General features: G+C 53.0%; 2 protein-coding genes across 3 annotated transcripts in view; one reads left to right on the top strand and one right to left on the bottom strand.

Annotated features, from left to right (window-relative positions):
- Positions 1-12358, top strand: part of UBL5 (ubiquitin like 5) — a 99589-nt gene that overhangs the window by 72599 nt on the left and 14632 nt on the right. The window lies entirely within an intron of this gene.
- The window catches only part of LOC102090427 (LIM homeobox transcription factor 1-alpha-like), a 29128-nt gene that overhangs the window by 12981 nt on the left and 3789 nt on the right, over positions 1-12358 (bottom strand). For both annotated transcript variants that reach the window (XM_065043878.1, XM_065043877.1), the window contains exon 3: positions 11730-11916. In XM_065043878.1, the coding sequence (XP_064899950.1) occupies positions 11730-11916 (187 nt within the window). The remainder of the gene's footprint in view (positions 1-11729; positions 11917-12358) is intronic.

Raw genomic sequence — 12358 nt, 5'->3', positions numbered from 1 at the left:
TTTGGGGGTTACAGGGACAATGTTTTGAGCTACAGAGACAGTTTTTGGAGCCACAGGGACAAGTTTTGGGGCTACAAGGATGGTTTTGGGGCTACAGAGACAGGTTTGGGGCTACAAGGATGGTTTTTGAGGCTACAAGGACAGGTTTTGGGGCTACAAGGATGGTTTTGGGGCTACAGGGACAGGTTTTGGGGCTACAAGGGCAGGTTTTGGGGGTTACAAGGATGGTTTTGGGCCTACAGAGACAGGTTTTGGGGCTACAAGGATGGTTTTGGGGGCTACAGAGCCAGGTTTTGGGGCTACAAGGACCATTTTGGTGCTACAGGGACAGTTTTTGGGGTTACAGGGACAATGTTTTGAGCTACAAGGACAGTTTTTGGGGCTACAAGGATGGTTTTGGGGGCTACAGAGCCAGGTTTTGGGGCTACAAGGACCATTTTGGTGCTACAGGGACAGTTTTTGGGGTTACAGGGGCAATGTTTTGAGCTACAGAGATGGTTTTTGGGGCCACAGGGGCAGTTTTGGGCAGCTGATGGACACTCGCCCTATAACAAGGAGCTACGTCCTCTGCGAAAAACAACTGCACTGCTTGATTCCGTCACCCTGCCCATGGCTTCGCTGTCTCCTTTTTACCATGAACCAATCGCTTCTAACAACAGAGCAGTTGAGGAGCGCCCAGCGTGTCACCGATTTCCCCCTTGAGAAGCTCAGCGACTGTATCCGTCCAGCCAAGGAGCTCCAAGGACGGCTTTTCAGACACTTCTTGGACTTGATTTAATCAGATTTTAGTCCCGGTAGCCCCGTTAATCCTTGCGGAGCACCCATGTTGTGGCTCCGGAGGAGCCCGAGCTCTCCAGATGGGGACGAGCAAATGATTTGACCGACCTTCCGTGACGCTGCCCCAGGCCTGGGAAGGGTAATTTGGGGGGCACACGATTGTCTCGGTGGGATTAAAAGGTGTTAATGAAGCAAGGAATAAGCCGGGAGGCCCGCGCTTTGTGGAGCGAGCTTATTTAGTTAGGGTTTAGGCAAAATGAAGCAGTCCGGGCTTAAGCAAGGTCTGTTTGCTTAACACTGAGCTGCAAAATCCATTGTAGCTGTCTGAAATATTGAAGTGGAACTTGCAAAGGGCCTTTCCAGACCTCAATGGGGACGGGGACACACAAGAGGGTGGAGGAGGCGGCGGCGGCACAATCTGCTCCTTCATTCAACAGCGTTTCCCCCCCGGTTCAGCCACACCGAGCAATTAAAGGGGGGGAAATTCCCTTTTGCTTAATTTTCCAGCAGCGTTTGGGTTGGGAAGGGAAGGGGTGATTTGGGGACAACAATCACCTTTGCTTTCTATTCCCTCCAAAGCTCTTTGTGGGTTGTGTGAATAGATTCACCCCCAGAAAATAACTTAATAGTGTCATTATGTCATTGTGTCTCTTAGAAATGGCCGAGACTCAAACGTGCCCAAACCGCCTCTACGTCAGAACATAAATCAAAGCCAAACCGCCCTCAAAGTTCTTGCTCAAGGAGCAGAAAAAGAACCAGCTTTAAAATAACAGGTGTTAGTTATGGCGCTTAAACGTTTCACTAAAAGGCAGGAGGAGAAAAGCCAAACTAACGCTATTGCTGTTGCGTCTTCACGGTCGCACAGAGGGAACGACCCGACCTTCTCGATCCATGGTTGGGAACGTGGTTTACAAGGCTGAGGGTGGCGTGTAGAACAGGAGGATTTGGAGACCTCCCCGAAGTTTTACATCGAGCAGCGCTTAATGTTATAAAAAATAACCCCAAAAAACTGCGTCTCACCAGTGTGGCCCTTGGCCGGACCCTGGAAACACCATCAGTGTCCCCTATGAGGTGTTATGAGCTTTGCTCCCTGCGCTTGATTCTCCTCATGTCAGCGATGAAAACCGACGCTGGATAAGATATCAAATAAAACAAAACCACCGCGGCTACCGAAAACCTAAACCACAAAAGCAAAACAACACCAAAGAGGTTCCCAAAGCCGGAGAGATTCATAAATATTAAAGTGACACGAGTGAAACGCCGCTGAAAGATTTAATACTGCGCTGCCGCTGTGTCCCTCAAGGGGTTAAACCCCCCGCTGCGAGGATATTGCTGCCAGCGCGGTGGCACCGAGCCATCACCATATAATCTGATGAACTCTTTTATTAAATTTCACAGGCCTGTCTTCTTTATTAAAATCTCCCAGAATTCATAGGGCGCCTGTCATATCGCTGCTGAATGCTAACAAAAAAGTGTTGGGGTGTTTTTTTGGGGGGGTTTTAATCCTTTTCTCTGCCTGGGAGGGGTTGTGTCGAGGTGTCTCTATACAGGTGAAGTGGGGGGGATGGTGCTGTGGTGGGAAGTGGGGGGTTAAATGCGTTTGCAAGCATGTACCCCCCAAAAACCCACCTCACTTCACACCCCCTCCCTGTAGGTGGTGGGGAAATGGGTCCCAATAATGAGTTTTGCCCATTTTGGTGCTTTCTTTGCGGGTAGCGGGATGCTCCAGTGATACAGGGACCACACAGGACCACGGTCACCACGCCACCAAAACTCACCATTTCCAAGGGAAAAAAGGAGTAGAATCATTCCAGAAACATCCCAAATGGGGAGTTAACAGAGGGACACCAAAGCGCTCCTGCTCGGCGTTAATCCCACTTTAGGCCGGCTCAGAGCCGCGGGCCGGCGGGATTCAGCCATCGAGTCTCTCCAGGCCTACGCTAGACTGGAAATTAAGGCTGCAGCTTTGGTTTTATGCTCTTCAGTGCACACTTAAAGGGGTTTTTTTAAAGCTATTTCCAACAGGACACTGTGGGAGTCCTACCCGGACGGGATGTGCAGAGTTATGGCGAGCAGGCGCGGTTTCTCTGCGAAGTTCTGCCCGGAATTGAGCAGCTCTTGGGGCTTTTTCAAGGATATTCTGCAAACTGGGAGGAACAACAGGGTAAAACCAACTCTTGCTGCTGTGGGGGAGAGGAGGTGGGTCCTGCCCCAAACCTCCGGCTGCCCAGAGAACGGTGTTGCCTGAATCTTAGAATCACAGACTCGTTAGGTTGGAAAAGCCCCTCAGGATCATGGAGTCCAACCATAACCCAACCCCAGCACTAAACTGTCCCCAAGAAGCTCCTCTGTTCCCACTCCAGGGCTGGCAACTCCAGCACTGCCCTGGGCAGCCTGTTCAACACCCCACAGCCCTTTGGGGAAGAAATCACCCCCAATTTCCACCCTCACCCTCCTTCTCCAGCCCCTTCCCAGCTCCGTTCCCTCCTCTCAACCCGCTCCAGCTCCTCAAGGGTTTTAATGGCGTGAGGTGACCCCAACACCCCAGGGGCCAATTTTTGAGCTCTGAGGTGATTTTGGCGCCATTTTGAACCCTGAGGTGATTCTGGCGCCATTTTGAACCCTGAGGTGATTCTGGCGCCATGTTGAGCCCTGAGGTGATTTTGGCACCATTTTGAGCCCTGAGGTGATTCTGGCACCATTTTGAGCCCTGAGGTGACTCTGGTGCCATTTTGAGTCCTGAGGCGATTCTGGTGCCATTTTGACCCCTGAGGTGATTTTGGCGCCATTTTGAGCCCTGAGGTGATTCTGGCACCATTTTGAACCCTGAGGTGATTCTGGTGCCATTTTGATCCCTGAGGTGACTCTGGCGCCATTTTGAGCCCTGAGGTGATTCTGGCGCCATTTTGATCCCTGAGGTGACTCTGGCACCATTTTGAGCCCCGAGCTGATCTTAGAATCATTTTGGTTGGAAAATCCCCTCAAGATCATTGAATCCAACCATAACCCAACCCCAGCACTAAAATGCCCCCAAGAACCTCATTCGTTCCCCCTCCAGGGCTGGCGGCTCCAGCACCACCCTGGGCAGCCTGTTCCAACACCCCACAGCCCTTTGGGGAAGAAATTGTTCCTAATTTCTCCTAATATCCAATCACAATCTCATTGAAATGCTTTTATTCTCCAAGCACAGGGCTGGGCCGAGCTCTTAGGAAACTTCAATCCCTCATTCAAAACAACGAGAACTTATTTATGGGGATTCTCCCTTGTTGAGAAGAGACCGAGTTTCTTCTCCTGTCCCACCACCAGCACCATTCTGAGATGGAAACCACCACCTCCTTTCTCTTTCCTCTTGTTTCCCCCCTCTCTGCTCAACCAGCCACAACCCAAAAGCTCATTTTGGGTTGAAAACCGCGAGTTATCAATCCCGATTATTGATTTTCGCGGAGGCGCGCGGAAAGGCTCCGCGTCCCCATTAGTATGCCTGGCAGCAGAAGGGCTCCCTCGCTCAGTAGCTAGGGGTGATATTACCCATCCAGATAGTATCCCAGCTCAATATCCTGTTTCTCCTTTTCTCATATCCTGTTTGCAGGGCTGAAAGCCGCCGTTGTCACCGCGAGAGGGGGGGACGGCAGGGGAACAAGGGAGACAGCAGGACCCCGCGTGCCGGGGCCGGGGGGGAGGGAGGGAGAAGGGCCGCAGACACTTTTATTACAGATTTAATAATGACAAAAGAACATCATTAAACATTCATTAGAATTATTTAATTAAATTTTACTTTGGGGGGGGGGGTGGGGGGAGCGAAAAAATAAAAGAGATTAGATATGATGTAAAAAGCAATATTGATTGAGGAAAGAACAAGCTTGGGAGATGCGGTTTAAAATGAAACCCGGCGCTGTTTTAAAGGGCTGTTTGGTGGCAGGTGATGGGACAGGGACGCTGCCACCCCCAGGAACAACGTTTTAGCTCCAAATGGGGATAAATTCCCTGTTAAAATTCCCCTGGTGCCTCCAAAGGGTCTCAGAGCTCAGCACCCAAGACTTGGTTTAGAAAGCATTCAAATGCTCGCGCAAAACAGCCGCAGCCCAAGAGGCGCCCGGGATGGTATTTCAGCACAAAACTGAGGGTTTATTATAGAAAAGGTGCATTTCTGCTAATAGCGACCTTAGGAAAAAATAAAACAATTGAATGTAAAGTTGCCGCGATGTTTAACTCGAGAAACTGGGTGAATTGACAGTGAGGGAGATACAGCCGCACCTGCCTTGTGATGGACGAATGAAGAGAAAGGGAGTTAAGGACTAACTGGGATTGTGGTTTGAGCCTGAGTCCGGTTTAACTAAGCAGGAGCCCAGCAAAGGCCCGTTAAACAAGCCGTGAGGCTGCTCGTTTGTCCACTTAAACCCAGGCCCTAAATTAAACGTAACGCTACCATTGAATTACGCCGCTCTTTGGGGTTAACGCAACCGCTTGAAAAGCATATTGGTAATTAAAGTTGTGTGTCTTATTTGTTGGTTTTTTACAGGCTTTCTAGTTTCAACTTTCTCCTGGCAGCGGTGAAACCACATCAGGAATCAGGGCAGGGATTTGGGATGCAGGGCTGACCCATATCACCATTATTGGCAAGATCCCGGCAAAAAGCCCACGTGGGCAGCCCAAGAGGTGTGAAGCTGCCACCCGGATAGTGAGGATGAACTGTAATTAACCACCGTTAAGCTTAATTGCATTACGAGGGAAAGCTGGAAGCAGATTATGGATCGGGCCGATAATTCAATTTGGAAAGAAGGGGCCGCGTCCTCCAGGTTGGGCGAGTTTAGAAATCGATGCGATAATCCAGGGACGGCAGCGTTAATTAAGAACTATCCCTTAAATCCTTGCAAATCAATATGTTTTGGTTAAAGAGAAAATTGGTCTTGTTTTAACCAAAACCAGGACACGGTCGCACCAGCTGTGGGGTCTCTAATGCAAACTCTGCCTGTAAATACCTCCCAGTGCATCCTCTGTTTAGATTATAAGAGAGAAAAACAGGCTCCAGGAATCCCTGTGTCTGGGAAGAAGCTGATTTTTAAAGCATTAAGAGTCCAGGGCTCCCCTTTGCCCACCAGGAGCAGCTCCCGGCGCCGCAGCCCCTGGCACCGCTGCGAACCGAGTTCATTTCTGGCACCGTTTCCTCCGCGGCCGCCCTCTGCTGGTCCCTGGCTCCGCACCGAGACGCTGCATCCGCACCCCCGGGACCCTCCGTCCGCGTCCAGGGCCGTTCCCTGGAGGAGCCGGCGCTGGGAAAGTCGACGGAGCGAATATCCGCGGTGCTCGGTGCCCGCGCGGGACGTCCAGCTGGGACAGACGGACGGGAACGGCACCGGCGCCCAAGCTCGCTGCGTCTCACCCGCACGCCCCGTGTCGCAGGAACCCACAGACCCCGCCGGGGTCGTGCTGCCTCTAAACACAATTAACCGCGGGAAACACGCTTAGAACGCAGCGTATCCGTGGCCGGTGCAAACCCCTCCCAGCCAAACTTCCCATCGCCAGCGCAAATGAACCCGGGGGGAGACGGCAGGGGGTGGCGGAGCTGTCGCGCGTCTCTCAGCGCCGTGCTAATGAACTTGGCCCTAACGAGCTGCCTGTGGAAGCCTGGGCTGCTCCGAGGCCTCTTGCCCACTGGCCCGTGTCCCCCAGTGTCCCCAATGGCTCCTTCGTGCCACAAAGTCACCTGCAGCCCGGGAGGGACAAGAAACATCTTTCAGTACTCGTGCCAAGGATCCAAACCCTTTGCAGCCCCTTGATTATCTGTGGGGGGCAAAGCCTTCAATTAGACTTTGATATCTAAGTCTGCTTGGGTTCATATTTTCCTCATCAGAAGAGAAAGCAAATTAATTTGAAAATAAGGCATAACTGATATTAAACTCCGGCCACAGGGCTCAAGGGGTAAGAAAGTTGGTGACGTGGGTCCAGGAGAGACTCAAAACCACGGGACACAAAACACGGAAGGAAAAATAAAACCAGCCCAAAAGAGAATCTATCAAAGTAAATTACATTTAATTAAACTAAAAAAATAATGGATGAAACAAAGTTCTTCCTCCCCCACGTGTTCCCCCCGCTCGCAAAACAACCCGCGAGCGCCAGGGAACAGACAGCACGTGGCGGCTGGTTCCTTAATCGCGCTCAAGGCGCATCTGCATATTTCTTTCATTTCGCGGTGATTAGAGAGTTTAGTGTTTAATTTCCTGGGCCCTGCGAACAAACCCATGCGAGGGAACGGCGAGAAGCGGGGTAGGAATAGCTGCGTGTAATTAACGCCATTAATCATCAGTCGGGCTTTGCTATCGGTGGGAGCCGGGGCTCAGCCGCCCGATGAGGACGGAGGAGAAATTTGGGATGGGGGGGGGGAAAGGCGCCGGATTTGTTGCTTGCTGGAGCTTTGGGGAACCGGCCCCTCTCCAGGGTGGTGGTTATGGAGGTTAAAAGCACCGAACCCAGCAGGACTGTCCTAAAAACAGGGCGCTGGGCTCCTTCCCAAGCTCAAACTGCCCCATTTCTGCCCTCCTGGGGTCCCACTGCTCCGCACTGTGGGGGTTGTGCTGACCCCCCCAATTTGGAGGAGCAAAGTAGCTCAAGATACACCAGCGAGAAGCACAATTTGCCCTGTTGATGGTGCCACCGATGGGTGTTTGGCCTTGGTCACATCACCCAGCCCGAAGGAGCTGTGGGTTTGTCCCTTCCCGCCTCCCTCGTTCCCGCGGGTCCGGCCATTTGTCACCGCCTCGTCAAGGGGGCTCGTTATCTCGTTTATTTGCTGAGCGCTGTCACTTCTCGTTACCACCCCCCGGCCCGATGTGACTCAATCAGGGACCCCGTTGCTCAAGGGACGCAAAAGCTTAGGGGGACAGATCCCCCCAACACAACCGGGATCCCCATTTGGTAAAGCAAAGCTGAACCCCCTTTTTAAGCGCAGTAGCTCTCATCCACCCTCAGAATAATCCGTCACGTTTTGACACTGTTTTGCCCTCAAATCCCCGTTTCTTGGGGTTATAAATACATCTCAAGCACCACTTTTTAACACCCTCATGCTTGGGTAGCACTTGGGTAGCTCATGGTGGGGGGGTCAGGCTAAATGAGCTTTGAAAGCCCCTTCCAACCCCAACTATTCCATGACTCAATGTCCCAAGTGCAGCACAGGGGAAGGGGAAACTTCTCTATTTAAAAGCCAAACAGAAATCCCACCACAAAGCAAAATTAAAACAAAGAATCCTAGTTTCGACACCAATTTAATCATTTTTAGGGCCTGACTCCTGCTCCTGGAATGCGCTGGTTGCACACAGCCTGGGCTCCCAATGTCCAACTCCTGTCCCGGGAGATCTTTGCTGGAGGGGGGGAGCCCTCCCACGGCCTTTAAACATTAACCAGCTCGCTCAGAAGAGCTGCCAAGGCGCCGGCTCGGGGTCAGCCCCCCATATTCCAACAGGGAGGGTCAGATTTGGCTGCACGAGAGACTTTCGGTCCCCTCCGCCCTCCCTCCGCGTCCCAACTGCTGCTTAAACCTGTTTACTCCACCCGATGAGAAAAATCAGCTTCTATTTCCCATTTCTCCAGCAACTCCATTCGGATTGTTCTGCTCACCCCTCTGCTGGGCTTTTCCCAACCCAGAAAATCAGCCTAAATGGTGGAAGGTCCCGATGGGTCGATGCTCCAGGGTCTCAGAGCTGCCTCGGGGTAGCTCAGGTTATTTGTGGGTTTCAAAAGGGAAATTATAGAATTGGAGAATTGTTTTGGAGGGAAAAGCCCCTCAGGATCATGGAGTCAACCCATAACCCACCCCCGGCACTAAAATGGCCCCAAGAAGCTTCTTTGTTCACCCCCCAGCGATGGCGACTCCAGCTCTGCCCTGGGCAGCCTGTTCCAACACCCAAAAACCCTTTCCATTAAGAATTTTTTGCCTAATATCCAATCTAAACCTCCTCTGGTGCAACTTGAGGGCATCTTGGGATCCCTGGGGCAATTTTGAGCCCTGACATGATTTTGGCGCCATTTTGATCCCTGAGGCGATTCTGGCGCCATTTTGGGCCCTGAGGTGATTTTGGCGCCATTTTGATCCCTGAGGCGATTCTGGTGCCATTTTGGGCCCTGAGGTGATTTTGGCGCCACGTTGATCCCTGAGGCGATTCTGGCGCCATTTTGATCCCTGAGGCGATTTTGGCACCATTTTGATCCCTGAGGTGACTCAGGTGCCATTTTGACCCTGAGGCGATTCTGGTGCCATTTTGATCCCTGAGATGATTTTGGCGCCATTTTGATCCCTGAGGTGATTCTGGCGCCATTTTGAGCCCTGAGGTGACCTTACAATTGTTTTGTTTTGAAAAGCCCCTGCACATCCCACCCAGCAAGGACAAGAAGAGCCCCGGGGTGGGGGGGACCCCAAAAAGAGACACAGGTCAAATCCTCCTCAACCCTCTCGCTTCTACAACCAGCTGGGGAAAATAGGCCAATTTGGGCAAAAAGCGCGGAGCAGGAGGCCGCTCGGCTGCACCGCTCACGTGCCGGAGCCGCCGGGCGATGGAGAAGCTGCAAAGTTCAGGTTCGAGCCGAGTTCAGCCCGTATCTGTGTGAGGACGAGCAAATCGTCTCCACATGGGCCGAAGGAGAGCGCGGAGGAGCCGGGAACGGCCGCCAGCGCCCGGTTCAGATCCCTCCCGGCAGCCCCCGCACCGCCCGCCATCCCGCTCAACAAACTTCAAAGTCAACAAGGACGCGGCCGGTGCAGCCGCTCGATCATCGGCCATGAGGATCTTCCCTTCCTCCCCCCCCAGATATGGATTTACAGGGCAGGTGCCTGAGCAACCGCGGCAGAGCCGGCGGGGCCCCCGGTGTAAGGGGAAGAGGAGAATCTCACAAAAACCCCCTTCAGATTGCGGTTTTATATGATAGGGACTGCAGAACAACATCCATCTTCGGGCTTAACATTTCATCTCCAGATCAACAGTTCCTTCCCCCGCGCTCAGCTGCAGCTGCTGGCTTATCTCTCCATTAAAGCATTTTCCTCTCATTGCGCGGGTTCACGTGGGGAGGGATCGATGCCAGACGGGTCTCCCCGCCGGGTCACGGCGCTGCGAGCCCCGGGCGACACGGCATGGGATTCATCGCCGGCCAAAAACACGGACTTGGGGAAGTCAAGGCCAAGAACGAACCCTCTGGGGGGACAAGATTTGCAAACGGGAGGACTGAGAGTTCGCCTCCCTGGAAATTCTCATGCTGGGAGCACAAAGGTGCTGAGCACAGACGCCTTCAGAAGGGCCTGAAGCACCAACTTTTGAGGAGTTGGAGACCCCAAGGGGTGTTTTTGAGACCACCCGAGATCCTTTGGAGAGGGATGGAGCGGAACCCGGCGAGGGTTTGCAGCCCGGCGCTAAGAAAAACACCACAGCCACGCTATCCTGCCCGAAAATCAATAGAAAAATAAGCAATTTTAGCGTTCGAGACCTCTCCACATGGAAACGCCACCCTTGGCCTCAGCTCAGCCCAGTGGAGGAGACGACGCTCCTTCCAGACCCATTTTGCAAACGCGTTTTTAGCCGGTTCCTCTTAACCGCGGCGGCCAAACCCGCTGCGGCACTTGGCTCTTGTCCACCTGCCCCGCAGCCAAATCCAGGACCTTCCAGGACCTTCCAGAGGTCCTTCTTCAAACAGCCCCATCCTGCCTCTCCCAGCCACCCGGGGAAGTGGGCAAGCCCTGGTATTTTTATTACCATCCCCATCGCTGCCAAGCACTTGCGTCAGCGGCCGGGAGGAGGCTGCGCTGGGTTTATGAAGCACAGGGAAGATAAGATTGGGCTGTTAAGTCTTTAGAGGATGCTGCCAAACTTCAGGGGATTGATGGAGCGTCTTCCCGGCATCCCCGGATGTCGGTGTGTCACCAGTTCTTCCCGGAGGCAGGAGGGTCACAACCGGGCACGGGGCTTGGGGGTGACAACCGCGGGCTTGGAGGTGACAACCAAGACCGTGAGGAGCTGGAGTGAGTTGAGAGGAGGGAATGGAGCTGGGGAAGGGGCTGGAGAAGGAGGGTGAGGGTGGAAATTGGGGGTGATTTCTTTCCCAAAGGGCTGTGGGGTGTTGAACAGGCTGCCCAGGGCAGTGCTGAAGCCGCCAGCCCTGGAGGGGGAACAGAGGAGCTTCCTGGGGACATTTTAGTGCTGGGGTTGGGTTAGTGGATGGAGTTGATGACCTTGAGGGGCTTTTCCATCCAAAATCCTCTGATTCTATAAGGTGGATGGACCCAGCAGCCAGCATGGGAGCAACTCCACTTTTTATGCCATAATCAAAGTGCTTGGTCCCTCATTTCTTGCAGACCGTCCCACCAGCCACCAGCTCCTCCTTCCTCCTCTTCATCCACCAGCTCAGCCCTTCCTCTTCATCCACCAGCTTTCCTTCCTCCTCTTCATCCACCAACTCAGCCCTTCCTCTTCATCCACCAGCTTTCCTTCCTCCTCTTCATCCACCAACTCAGCCCTTCCTCTTCATCCACCAGCTTTCCTTCCTCCTCTTCATCCACCAGCTCAGCCCTTCCTCTTCATCCACCAGCTCCTCCTTCCTCCTCTTCATCCACCAACTCAGCCCTTCCTCCTCTTCATCCACCAGCTCAGCCCTTCCTCTTCATCCACCAGCTCCTCCTTCCTCCTCTTCATCCACCAGCTCCTCCTTCCTCCTCTTCATCCACCAGCTCAGCTCTTCCTTGTCATCCCCACCACATCACCACGTTCAATCAAAGCCAACCTCTCCTGTCCCTCTGTTTGGACAACATCCCTTCACAGGACACCCCTGTGGTCCTCATCATCTCACCAACCTCCATGACACCAACACCGCGACACCCTGACACCAACACCTCCTTCCAGAGCCCCACCTCGTGATGGAACCCATCCCAACTCCACCAAACCAAGCCGAGAGGGACAGAAAAACAGGAAACTTACTTCTCATAGTCGTGTTTGCAGTAGAGCTGCCGGTTGCGGCAGTAGCAGGTCCCGGCCAGCGGCTGCAGGCACACGGCGCACTTCACGCAGCCCTCGTGCCACGAGCGCTCGTTGACTCGCAGGAGGAACCGGTCGGAGATGGGGGTGTCGCAGCCGGCGCACACCTCCCGCATCTTGGAGTCGGAGCCTGGGGAGAGACGGCGTGAGAATCAGGGAATCATGGAACCATTGAATCATCGAATCATTGAATCATCGAATCATTGAATCATCGAATCGTTGAATCATTGAATCACAGAATCATCGAATCATAGAATCATCAAATCACAGACTCACAGAACTCTAGAATAACCGAATCATCAACTAGTTTTGGTTGGGAAACCTTGAGCTCATCGAGTCCAACCATAACCCAACCCTGGTAACCTCCTGCATCTTGGAGTCGGGACCTGGGCAGCAAGGGAGAGATGGCTTGAGAATCAAGGAATCAGAGAGTCATGGAATCATTGAACCATAAAACCATAGACTCATAGAACCCTAGAATAACCGAATCATCAACTCATTTTGGTTGGAAAACCTTAAGCTCATCAAGTCCAACCCTGACAACCTCCCGCATCTTGGAGTCTGAACCTGGG

This window comes from Columba livia, chromosome 30 (genome assembly GCF_036013475.1).
Source record: "Columba livia isolate bColLiv1 breed racing homer chromosome 30, bColLiv1.pat.W.v2, whole genome shotgun sequence".
Classification (NCBI taxonomy): Eukaryota; Metazoa; Chordata; class Aves; order Columbiformes; family Columbidae; genus Columba; species Columba livia.
Note: the sequence above shows the minus strand (reverse complement) of the source record. Positions and strands in the feature narration are given on the sequence as shown.